At 43.4% G+C, this 13732-nt stretch overlaps 1 protein-coding gene across 2 annotated transcripts in view; it reads right to left on the bottom strand.

The window, feature by feature from the left end:
* The window catches only part of SOS1 (SOS Ras/Rac guanine nucleotide exchange factor 1), a 75402-nt gene that overhangs the window by 58766 nt on the left and 2904 nt on the right, over positions 1–13732 (bottom strand). For both annotated transcript variants that reach the window (XM_090052696.1, XM_090052702.1), the window contains exon 2: positions 702–827. In XM_090052696.1, the coding sequence (XP_089908822.1) occupies positions 702–827 (126 nt within the window). The remainder of the gene's footprint in view (positions 1–701; positions 828–13732) is intronic.

The following is a 13732-nucleotide window of genomic DNA, read 5'->3' as shown; positions in this document are numbered from 1 at the left end:
AATACTGCTTAGCCCATAACAGGAATGGAGCACACTCAGTACACATGGAAATTTGTTTTTCACCAAACTGAATAGATAAACTGGAATTTTTCAGGACTTAGAACTTAGTTTGTTTGGGTTAACATACACATGGCTAACAATAGGCATATACCCCACCATGAGGGCACAACTCTTATGCTGAAGAGCATGCCCAGCCGGAGCATGCTCACCCTTAAAACGTTTCTGATTTTCTGGTTTTTGTTTTTTATTTTCACTTAGAAAGAGGTATGTTCCTCTTAACTGAATCATTCTTGTCAACATTTCTAAAAATCAGCCTGACTCAGGCATAGAGTACTAAGGTCCAGCCTAGTTTTTCAGAGTTATAAGCAAGAGCTTATAAGGGAAGCTCTTTCAAATTCAACTACAAATGTTGTCACCTTCCCCACTTCTATGGTGCCGCAAAATACAGTAAAGTTATGCTTGTATAATAAACATACATCTGATGTGAAAAATAATGTCAGTTAAATCTCTGGACAAAATAAAACCTGCTTTGGTCTTCAGTTACTCAACTGATCTGACAGACAAGCATCACCTGCCTTTGCTATAAAACCATGTACTCACGCAATATTTTGAAGTGCTAATTTATTAAAATTTTCATGCACAGCAATCCAAATTAAGCTGCAAAATGCAAATCAGACTATTATAATAAACATTCTCTGTACCTCTACATCCAGAAAACTTCTTGGCTGGGCTTGGCACAGCATATTTAACAACTGCAGAATTAACTCCTCAACGTATTGTAAAGCATCTTCAGTAGAAGAAAGTTTAGGGTGAACTTGCATCTGAACCTATGTTGAACAAAAAACAGAATTTAAGCCTGGCACTTCACTCTTCATAACATTTTAATTCCTGAAGAGTTCATATTAAAATGTAAAGGATGTTAGCAGCATAAAAAAGAGCCAAGTTTTCAAGTGGTATGGATCAGAATAGAACTATTTCACGAAGTTAAATTAATCAAGTGTCAATTGCACTGCATTTAGCTCACAGTACTTAAGTCTTCACGTTGTTGCTATAGAAGCATTAAACATCTACAAGAAACTAGACAACTAATGGTGAGCAGTGGAGAAGTAAGGATTACATTTTAAGTTTTGTTGCATATTTTTATTCCTATCCTCCAAGCTTTATCCATTGCTAGCAGACTAAATTTAGGCAGGGATTGTCTCTCCATGTACATAATCTGTTGAGACACTAAATTATCATAATGTAAACAAGATTTTTTTTACCATACATACACACTTACAGAATTTAGTAACCTTTAAGCTTACTGTTCATAATATTTAGGCAAGTTAATCAACTTTTGTACAAACCAAAACAAAACTAAAGGTCTTCTGTAAGATGGACATTAAATTAATTGAAATGCTGGTGACATTGCTTTAAATACCTACTTATTTTGAATAAAACACAAAATCTCCAGAATAAAAATATGTTCAGTATAATCCTGTATCTCATCTACAGTCAATGTATCTTCACATTTTAAGCGTTAGTACTTCACAGTAAATTACTAAGTTTGTAGTTATAGTTGTGAGCAAACTCCCAATGTTTCACACCTTGTGAAGATTAATTCCTAAATGGATTAAAAAGATTAAATCTGAAAATTTAACAAATGGGGAGAAAAAGTAAAAGACTACCTGAAATAAAAACCTACAGTGACTGCTTTTTGTTCCACATCCCTGATGCTAACAAACGAGCGGTTTCTAAACAGTTTACATTTCAGTTGCACAAAGGTCAAAATCTCAGAAACAGTATATGTATTAAAAAATAGCCCAAGAACAACATTTAGCGATGTTTACTGTAGCTATGTGTATATGTCATGGGAAACCGCTGGATAACCTTTACATAATTATTCCAAGTCTTGACATAGCTAGTATATAGCGTTACATTTCCCAGTCCCAAATCTGACGATAACCTACCACACCTAATTGGCTGGTGTATCCCAACCAAATATCAACCCAATACATCTGCATTCAAATTACTCCATAATCAATTGGCAGCAATTCCATAGATAAACACTGCATATATCCTATTTGCAGTTCTAATGGGAATTAAATATGATATGCATAATTTCACTGCAAAAATACACCACTAACTCAAACAAGGACATACAAGGCCCTCTTAAGTAGAATATTTCATGTTTGAGTACTTTCATTTGCTATATCTTCCCTTTAGAGGTGCTTGCTAAAAATTAATGAGAATGTGGGTTCTGTGCCTGGCAAGCTATCTGCATACCTAGTGCAGTGGTCAGCAGCCTTTTGCTGATGCAGGTTAGAGGTCTCCGTACCCCAATAGCAAGCTACTTGCATTCACTACCACTGAAGATACCAACCCCTCTGCACTGAGGAAAATGCAGACACAGTGAAAGAGCAAGCTCCGTGTTAAGATGTGCTGTAGATCAGGGGTTTTCAACCTTTTTTTTAAGGAGTGTTGATTTTTCTTCTTGTGAGACTCATTCTAGGCATAACCTTCTTAAAATTTACACTATATGATTCTACAGACAACAAGCATCAGATCAGGATCCAGTGTGACTTTATGTATATAAAATTGTAAGCAGGCAGTAAAGGTGTAAATCTCTCTACTTAAGAATCCAAAGTTCAAAACTTTTCCCTATTTTTCTATTTAGAGATGATTGCCTCACTTCTCAGGACCATAAAAGCCCATGAGTAGCACTGGCATCTTGCAAGAGAAAGCACACTAAAACAAACTAGCAAACAAATAGCACTTCATCACTGATCTAGTTAAGTGGTAAATAACCTGCACCAGTATTACAGATAACTTGTACTCTTTAGTTTGTGTTAGTATATGCCAGGAAAAAGCAGAGCTTACTAGCTTAAAAGATCCTGGTTTTCTCTGTTTAAAATGGCAAAGGCTGTGATTAAAACAAAAATTCACGAATTCTCTGAAGTTGAATACAATGTTTTATTGATATATTTACAATCTTTAAGCAATTTGGAAGCCTACCAGGGCCTCAATCACTATAATAAAATAAACTCTAAATACCTATAGATTTTGGTGTTGAATTGTGGGTTTTTTATAATGGAAAATCCCCCGCCCCCTTCACTCACCAACGTGTGGGTTCAGTTGTGGCTGTCCCCCCCGCTGCTTTGTTGTGCTGAGCAGCCCTCTTATGCTGGTGCCCTGCCCCTGCCAGTACCTCTCACCCCTGATGTGCCCCTCACTCCTGACCCGCAGCCCCCAGAAACCCTGCTGCTGCCCCTCACTCTTGATCTGCAGCTTCCTGCCCCTGGCCCTCCAGTGTGTAAGGAAGGGAGTGGGCATATGGGGAAGGCAGGGGCCAAGGGAATGCAAGGGGGGGGGGTGCCTATGGCCCCTGCAGTGCCTTCTGCAGTGGGGCTCTGATTCCCATTTGGAGCATTTCTGTGCCCATAGCAGGGTGCGGAGCTGCTGCTGGGCCAGACCAGCTCTAGGCAAAAGCTGTCTCTACAGCCCAGTGCGCAGACCCGGAGCTGGAGGGAGCGCCGCACCACCATAGGGAGGTGAGGTGCAGCAGCGCCGCAGAGTTGCACCCTTGCTGCTGCTGTGCAGGCAGAAGGCACCTTACTTTGGTGACCACAGAGGCACAGTGCTTTTTCCTGTGCTGGGTCCCTCCACTGGGCCACAGAGGCAGCTTCTGCCTGGAGCTGATCTGACCTGGCTGCAGCCCTGCACCCCGCTGTGGGTGCAGAAATATTGGAGGGCATGCCCCCTCAACATGTGGCCTGTGCCCCCAGCCCCTTCCCCCCACAATCTCACAGACTTACCTGGAGGGATCTGCAGGAGCTGATCTCCACTACTGCCTGGCTGCCACATGCATGTGTGCACGTGCACATACACATACACATTGCACCCCCTGCCTGATCACCCTCCCTCTGCTCCCTGCAGCCTCAAGCAGCCCCTTCCAGGCTGTAACTCTGCCAGCCTGCAAGGGGAATCCTGCTGTTTCCCATGTTTTTCTCCTTTAAAAGAGAAAAGCCATGTTTTTCTCCATTAATGGGGGAAATGCATGTTTTTCGGCAGCAAACAGAAAACCCAAATCTCTGCTTATCAGGCAAAATTCTAGGGCAACTCATTTGTTGCAGTTTTCAATGACCATAGTACTGCTTGTCATTCATATCTGCATTACAACAGCACCAGAACGCTCCAAATGGGAATCAGAGCCCCATTGCAGAAGACACTCTACAAACTAAGTAGGAAAGCCCACGTCAAAAGAAGCTCACAATCTAAAATAATGCAACAGGAGACAGAACTGTATAGACGTGGGAACATCTAATATGAAAACAGGTCAAAAGAAACTAGTGGTTTACCAACCCTCTCTCACTGTTCGCATGTTACATCCCCCCACCCTACCAGCCATGAGAGGATGGTCTAGTGTAGAAATTGTGACCAACTGCAAACACAGGTTGAAAACCCACAGCGATAAATACACATATTGAGCATTCACTTCATTTGCATTGACAAAGGTCATATATAGCCAGCTCATACCAAAGATCAATGTTTATCTAAACTTTTAACCATTTCAAGTAAAAACAAGGTCTGCTATCGTTTCTGAAGGGGTCATCTTGATGAGATAAAGGAGATGATCATAATAATATTTAAAATCTTTTACAAAGATTTCTGAGTGTTGAACCAGTCACTTCAGTTAAATAGTCTAAAATGTTTTAAATATCTAGATAAAATCCCTTTCCCTCTCAACTGCTTAGCTTTCAGCTCAGTCCTGCATAGTTTACACTTTTCTACGCCAGCAAGGCCTGGACTCTAGTCCTAGCTGGGGAAAGCTTTTCTAAAACAACTTTTTGCACCTCTTTTAAAGTAAACATCTAACGTGCTGTAGTGTGTGTGTAAATAGTACACGTGCTGTACACAAGTTAACAGGGATGCCACAGTGTCACCTCACAAATCTGGGGAGATAACTCGGTATTTCTCATCTGCAGTGGACAAGCAGACAGTTATGGCCACTGGATTTTTTTTCCTATCTGTACATATAGAGAGAAAGGAAGCACATGTAAATAGCATGTTATTATTATTAGAAAAATTAGTCAGCTTCAAATTATGTTACGATAAATTTAATTTGTTTTAAACGCATTTATTCCTCCATATTTTAATGTAATTTGACCTATCAGATTTAAGAAAAAGTAAACCAAAGTATGTGGGGATTAAATTCTCTACTTGGGCCCATAAAATAATGACCCCAAATTTACTACGGTTGTAAGCTGAATGCAAATATTTTTAGCTAGGCAGAACCCCTTGTCAAAAAATCAGTACTCTCTCAAAATTATCTCTTTTTCAAAATGTAGATGGCTGTAACAGTACATCTACAATATATGTTTAAAAGTGTTATATGCCAAAGATATATTATAAAGAGATCCCATGGAATAGTGGTCAGGGAAAAGACTGTATGGCTTTAAGACATATAAAAGTTTATTCCTAGTCTTATGACTTTAAAATATTGGTAGGTGGATCATAAAGTAACCCAAATAAAAACTGTGCTATTATACTGCTAATTTTACAATGAAAAGCAGATATTTGACAGTGACTATAAAAAAACTTGATAATTCACTTGACAGATTCATTTGTGGATTGGTACCACTTCAAAAATTCCAGTTAGCAAAAACTTCAGCTCCTTTCCTCTTCCAAACACATAACTTCAGGAGAAAATATATTTATACTGAATACATATTACAGAATTTCAAGTTTTTGAAGAAAGATATAGTTCTTTAAAAAAAAAAACAAAAAAAACAAACTTTCAACAGTAAAAAAGGGATTTAGAGGGAAGTGTTACTGTGGCCAGCACAGTTTAATACAACCACTCCACTGCAACTTCTGCCTTTTTTGCCAATAAATTTGCCAATTGCAGTTGCTGGTGGCAATCAACACCACTCAACAATGGGTGTGAACAGAGATGAATGCAAAAAGGGGGTGCCAGAGTCCTTACGCCCAGCGGCTGCAGCATCAACTCCTGGGCTGCTGGCTGCGTCAGCCACCCTCTGCAGTACAGGAGTCTCTCGTGGGGAAGAGAGAGCAAGTTGAAGGGGCATGAGGCTGACAAATAGACTATGCCTTGGCTGGCTGCATACTGTGAGGGGATGGAGAGGTTAGGGGGAAATCACCCAGTGAAGGGGAATCAGTAGCCTGCTGTTGTTAGAGGGCTGCTGAAACCCAATTTAATGACTTGTACAGAGAAAAGGTTAATGCTCCTGATTCACTATTAAGAGTTAAAAAGGATGAGGAATTCTGAACTAGGGTACCAAACAAAATGCTCGTATTTACAGAGTTTACACTAGTATTTTCCCAACTGTAATCTAGGAATCATGCAGTAACCCTCTTCAATAAGAAGTTTAGTAAAGGCACCTTGTGGCCCACAAAAAACTGAGAATCAAGAGAGTGGTTTGATGGTCCAAAGGGGTACACAATTCAAATTTCTAGCTTTTGGAATTACAGAACAAAAATTACTCAAACTGAGTAGATTCTTCACTACAAAGTGGAAAGAGAAACATGTGTATCACAAGAGAAATGTCAGAAGGTTTACAACAGGCGTAGGCAATTATTCCAGCTGGAGGGCTGTTTAACGAGTTTCGGTCAGCTGTTGAGGGCCTCATGGGTAGCCCTGCACCTTAACAGGTTCCACTCCCCATGCTATCTTGGTACCTGGTGTCCCGCCCCCTAACCCCTGCCCTTTGCCACTGGCAGTCCCTCCCCTTGCCCCAGGAAATATTTCTTTTGGCAAGGGGGTTAGCCATCTTAGAACCGGAAAAAACCCAAATTATAGTCTAAAAATCAAACATCTACTACAACATTCATTAATTTAATTTTTAAAAATATTTTTGTCCAGATTTACATGGGCTTACATAGTATAGAGGTGATTGTATAATAGCTCAAAATGAAGTCTTACTTCATACTGGGGGGGTATGGAGGGGTGGGGGAGGTATGGGTGGGTGGGTATAGGACTGTGGGGGGCCATGGGCATGTTTGTCTGGGTATGTGTGCACCTGAGGTATGAGGAAGAGTGTGGGGGGTGTGGATGTGTGAGGGGGTGGATAAGCGTGGGTGGGTATGGGGTTTGTGGGGGGCTGTAAGTGTGTGTGGGGGAGGGTGGCTGGGGAGGGTTGTAAGGTGTGGAGAGAGAGGGTGGCTTGGGTGTGTGAAGGGATGTGGGTACATGTGTATGGTGGGGTGTGCGTGTGGGACTCCCTCCTTACAACCCCCCCACACATACATGGTCCCCTTACTCACTGCGCACAGGCCCTGCCACCAGTGGCAGCAGGTAGTGAGGCCTTGGGGCGCTCATGGCCCGTGGCAGGCAGAGACACCCGGTGGTGCGCAGTCTCAGCAAGCCCCAGCACTGCACGAGGCCAGACTACCAGCAGAGAAAGGGGCAAAGCTGGCTTGACTCCATACAGCCCCCATCAGTCTGGGCTCCATGCTGCTGTCACCCCCCCCCCCACCCTCAGGCTCCCACCAGCTATGGCCCTGGGGCACCAGAACAGGCCCCATGATCCAGCCCAGCTGCTGCTGCACTGCCCCCCTATCCCCACCTACTGCCGCTGCCACCGGCCATTTCCCCACCTTCTTGCCTGCTGCCACTTCTGCCCAACCCAGAAGAACACAGTTCCCACCCAGATGCATGGCTGGGACCGCAGAATGCACCAGGAGCCAGCTGGAAACCACGGAGGCCAGACTGGCTCCTGCTGAATTCTGTGGTCCTGGGCATGCTGGGACCACGCTGGCTCCAACTGCATGGCCGGGACCACAGGACGCAGCAGAAGCTAGCCAGAAACGGTGGGGGCCAGGCTGGGCTTGATTCTACTTTATTCTGTGGTCCCGGCCACGCAGCTGGGAACCACGTGGTGCCAGCTGGGCTGGGCTCGTTTCTGCTGTGCCAGCAGGTAGAGTGGAGAGCCAGCCCAGCTCCATAGAGGCCCTGCCAGCCTGGGCTCCATGCTTCTGCCATCCCACCCTGGGGCTTTCAGCAGCTCTGGCCCTGGGGCACCAGCACAGGCCCCATGCTCCTGCCCAACTGTCGCTGCACTCCCACCTGCCTACTTGCTGCTGCTTCCCTCCACCGCTGCTGCCACCGCCATTTCCCCACCCCCTCCACCCGCCTGCCTGCCGCTCTAGTGGAACATGGTTCCTGGCTGCATGGCCGGGACTGCAGAACACAGGAGGAGCCAGCTGGAAACTGCAGAGGCTGGGCCTGGCCAGCTCCTACTGCATTCTGCAGTCCCAGCCATGCAGCCTGAGTCAGTCTGGTCCCACCATGGCTGTGATCACAGAACACGGCAGGAGCTGACCTGGCCCAGCCTAGCCCAGCCCGCACAGACTGGGGCGATCCCAGGCAGTCTTCCCCTCCTTTCATTATCCGAGTTTCCACCCCTGGATTTTGGGGGGGGGGGGGGGGGGCGGCGCCTTAGCCGGGTCGCTAAGCCAGAAGCCTCTGTTGCCACTGCATACTGTTACCGCTGGTGCTTTGTCAGCATAGATAGGCAGCCACAGGTAGATTATGGTTTTCTAATTTTTTTAGGGGCACCTGCAGGCCAGATAAAAGAGCCTGGAGGGCTAGATACAGCCTATGGGTTGTACTTCCCCACCCCTGGTCTACACCTTTCATAAATGTATTAGCAGAATGAAGCTATTCAAAATTTGTGTGACAAAACACGATTTCCCTATTAAAATCAAGGTTTCATACCTACACTGGAGAGGGGCTTTCCAGATTTGGGCAAGACTGCTCAGTCAGAGATTCTGGTATGAAATCAAAGTATAAGAACATAAATATAAATCAAATAAATAATGTATGTAACTCAACAAGGTAAGTAATTTCACCACTGTTTACAGGTACCATGCCATATTAATGCATCATATTTTGGTGGCATCTAGAATACCATAGCACATCTAGAGAAGAAAGAAACAGTGCATCTTTCATAGCACAGAATAATAAAATTCAAACATTTTAAGTTAAGACTGGCATTTCAAATGAGGGGGAAAAAAGAGTAAGTTTGGCTTCCTTCTGTTATTTACCTAAATACAGAATATTTTCCTGCCACATAACAAAGAAATCACATTTTTATTTACTTATTTTACATTAACTGGAAAGAGATATGTGTTTTGTATTTTTGCCAAACCAAAGAATGAGACATTAACCCATCTCAAATGGAAAGATTTTACTGTACTACTTAAAATTTTTAATGAAGGGTCAAAACTATGAAGACAAAGAACAGGAAAATAGTGACCTTTTGCAAATACAATTCATCTACTGGGTTATTTATGGAAAAGTATTGGCAGGAGGTAAGGAAACTATTGTTTTCTTTATTGTAATTATGCTGGGACTGTCCCTTATTAAACATTTTAACACAACGGGACGCAAGTAGAGCTCCCCCCAAAAGAATATGGAGCTACTTATAACTTTTATTCATGATCTACAAGCTCAAGCAGCACAGAGGTGAATCATACTGCTTTATGAGCAAAGTGCACAGAGATTTTTAAAATTGCTATCCTGCTGGTAGGCATTATTAGCTATTTATTTCACGAATGCAAATCCATGAAGCCAAGCAATAGCTTCCTTGTTAGCTGATTTCAAAGTTATTAATCCACCTCTTCCTTTGTAGAGGGGACACTCCTCAGTGATATGTGGTATTGTTTGTATCTCTCCACAAGCGCACAGTGGGTTAGCACTGAGGCCCCAGCAGTGAAGTTTGGCTGCACAGGGCCCTTGGCCTGTCCTGGACCTGTTTAGCAGGGCCCACTCTCGCCGTGGTAGTTCAAAGCCAGCAAGTTGATAACTGGGGTTTGTCACAAGGAACTCGTTTGTGACTTCCCATGATTCCCATTCCTTGATCCAAAGGGCACCTGCAGACAAATCCTGGTCAAGGAGGTTGCTCCATAAGGGGAGTTGCAAAGGAAGGCGGTCCTTGGGTGGATTAAATAGGTTATTGTAGAATGGCATGAATAGTTTTGACCACTTTCAGGTCATCATGGTAAGCATGATGCTCATTCACTGCACACATTCCATAAGAGTGAAAACGTTTTGTATTCCTGTTGACAACTGGCAATCCTGCCTATTTTATTTATTTTTAATCAAGACTAATAAAATATTACCCAATTATACCAAATACTTTTGTTTTTCCAACCATCACTTACAAAACAAATCCATATCAATAAAACACTGAGAGGTACAGACTGAGTTACCTGTACATCTGTCGTACATAGGTAGGGATGCCTTAGATCAGAGCTGTCCAACTCACAACCACAGCTCATAGGCTCCCGTCTAGCTACTACTCTCAGCACAGCTCCTTTTGCTGCTGCTAGGGTCTCAGGGCCTGCCTCCCTCCTCTGGCTTTTGCCTCTTGCTCCCACCTCTGTGAATGCAGCAAGGATGCCTGTGGAACCCATGCTGCAGGTGACGGGACCCAGAAAGACTGCAAAGCCCGTGTAGTGTGTGGCCCTTGGCTGTTCAGAGGTTGGAGAGACATGGCATAGCCCAATACTGCAATAGGGGTGAGACACTACCGATATCTGGCATGATTACAAGCAACAAGTTAAGTAACAGATTAGACCAACATCAACTTAAAAAACAGACAAAAAGATGAGTAAATGTATGTTTATATACAATGCCTGGGACAACTCAGGAAAGCAAGCTGTGTGGTTTCACAATCTTTTTTAATACGCTCACCTCTGTTTCTAGTTATGTAAGAAATACTGAGCTTCCGGAATCACTCTATGCAGTTTCACTACACAAACTGAAAATAAAGAGAAATATTTCTCTTAACTTAAATAAAATAACTTCAAACAAATGTTGACAGTGTCCCTTTAACTGATTTTGAGGCATCAGCTGTCTAGTAATTTAAGTGCTCATTTATTTCATAATATTTTGGTACTGTGAAACCTATATATGGCAACATATGGTACTTTAGATTTACTACAAGGATCAGGTGAAGTAATTAATATTGATTAATAAGAATGGTAGTTCTACCACAGAGATGATGATCTACCAGGGAAAGATGACTTAGGAAAATGGTTCCAGAGATTAGCTAGGATAAAAACTGTGAATTCGTTCAAATGGAAGATTCTTGCCTGCATGTAAAGAAAGGCACAGATGTTCAGGTGTCTCGCCATGTCCTTAGAGCCATGGTTCTCAGCCTTGCTACACTCAAGGCACCCCTTGGAAAAGGCCAGCTCTTAGCTTCACTAGTTTTTTTGATTATAAAAAAATAATAGAGCAATTCTGTTGCAAAGAACTGAGCAAAACCACAACAGGGCACAATGGTTTTGATACTATAGATTCCTACTTGAAATCTCTGGACTTATTTTGTAAATCTTGTATGTAGGTATTTGCATACATAACACTGCTAATACTGCATGACACCATAAGCTCCTTTTAAGGGTGCTATACAGCACACTGCTTGAGAGTCACTGCCCAACTGCAGGGGTGTCAAACATTACCGCAGTGCTATTCAGCACGCTAGGCTACCAGCAAGCTAGGGGAGCTGAGGACATGGCTAGGGTACATGATCTGCCACAGCACTTAGGATCCCCAGGCCCTGATCTCACTGACCCTACAGCCACTTGACCCATGGCCACTGCCACAGCAAGCAGCTGCTTGCCCTACAGCTACTAGTCCTGCCTCCCCTTACCAAACTTGTGGCTGTTTGTGCCTCTCACCAAACATCAGCTTTGTCACTGCCACCACCGACTGGATCCACAGTCAGACCCAACCCAAGACGCAGGGCAAGTCTGACACCCCTATCTCGGTGGCCGCATCCATACAAGCATGGCCATGCAGTATGTCCCACCACAGACACGTTCTCCATGCTGCAAGAGAGCAGCGTGGGGTTTTTTTTGACCCAATGCTGGCCCCTGACTCCCCTACCCCACCTGGGGTAACCTGCCATGCACCACTTGGCACATGGCACAGGCGTTTCCCAGGGACAACTAGCAGAAGCACAAGGAGTGCTGCTGCTAGTTTTCCTCAGGGAACAAAACATACATGCTCATGTGGACACGGCCAGTATTTCCAAACAGTACTTAAGATACAGGGTAACATTTCCAACCACCTAAGAATGCCAGTATTCTGTATGTCCTGAATCCCCCTTCTTTAACTCTAGTCGCTCACCTCCTCTCTGTCTCTGCGGGCTTAGTCACTTAAACCCCAGCTGTTATTCTTACTTCCTTATCTTGGGATATTTTGTCCCTGGTCAGCATCTTCTTCAAGTCACTGGGGGAAGGAGTGCTTTGTATTAACCCCACTTTTGCTACCTCAAAGGATTAGTTGGTCAGGGAACCAACTAAGAGTCATATCAATGTCTTCCTCATTCGGTGAATAGGAATTTCTCTTGATAGAGTGCAAAGGATAATCAGAAAAAAGAGGTTTCATTATGATGAGAACTGTAGTAGCACTGCGCTGTATTTGCATTGAGCAGGTGCGTTCCAAACTGCTAATTCAAGCCATCACTGAGGCGACTGTTTAGGCCCACCTCATGAAACAGGACATTTTCCTAAATCCCTCCCCACTGACAGGATTTTATTTTCACCTGAATTATATGAAGTAATGAGGAACCAAATAGTTCTTCAGGTAAATGTCCCCTCTGAGAATTCTACAATTCCTGGATTTTAGGTAACTTTGATTTTTTGGTCTTTTATTGCTAACCAACCAAAACTAATGAGATGGTAAGAGCAGGCTGGCAATGAAACCCTATCAAAACTATTCTGGGCTGCTTTCCTTGTTGGTTGGGAATATTCCATCTCTCCTCAGCATGCCAGAGTGTAAGCATTTAAATACATAGAAAAAAATCCTTTCCTTATGTCTAAACTCTTGATTTGCAGAAAATACTAACTATGCTGTCCAATACAGACCCTCCTGCATCAGAGACCAGTATTCTGCTATTGCACGCAACTACATCATAATCTTGTTCATGAATTTGGCAGCTTTTAGGAAGAATCTGATCCACTATCCATCCCTATTATACAAGTAAAAATATCAGAACTTGCACAAGTAGCTGGAAGCGACAAAGAAAAAACTTTTTTCTGCCTTCTAACAACCAGGGCCCATGTTGAACTTTCAGCCACATCTGACACCTACAGAGATAATGGCCCTTGACTAGTTAATGGACAACTGGGATTTGTGGTAGTCTCCCCACCACCCGCACAGAAAGGAGTCCTGTTTTCCTAGTTTGCACCACTATTTCCTTAGTTCCACCAATCCTAAGTATTGGTACTTCGCTACAGATTTAGCACAGAAGATTAAACTACTACACTACAGAGGTATTTATCCTAAGAAGGTATTCAGCTGCTTAGTAAGATGGATGCTGGTAAAAGCAGAAGTGAAAGCTTTTCTCCTTGTGAACAGTAATAGGTAGCACTTAAGAAAGGGCATTGTGCTGTTTTCAGGGCAACAGCCTGAATGCAGATATGAAGACACTGGCACCTTAAAAAAGTCTAGACTAAGGGAGTTAAAGTTTGCTGCCTAACTGCAAAACTGTGTGTGTACACAACAGCTTCAGAACCAACCCATTCACATTACCTGCCATCTTCTTATGAATCTACCACTTTGGCCGCAAGCAAACTTAGCAGATCAAAACAAACACGATACAAAGAAACCAAAAAGGAACACAGCATTTCGTGTGGCCTGCACACTCCAAGCAATTTATACTACCACACAGCCTCTTCTGACCCTGACCTCAAATATCCAAGTCACTCTTCCCTTGGTCCT

Source organism: Crocodylus siamensis, chromosome 1 (assembly GCF_052110815.1).
Source record: "Crocodylus siamensis isolate JL-2025a chromosome 1, ASM5211081v1, whole genome shotgun sequence".
NCBI classification, from domain to species: domain Eukaryota; kingdom Metazoa; phylum Chordata; order Crocodylia; family Crocodylidae; genus Crocodylus; species Crocodylus siamensis.
This window is presented reverse-complemented; position numbering and strand designations above follow the sequence as displayed.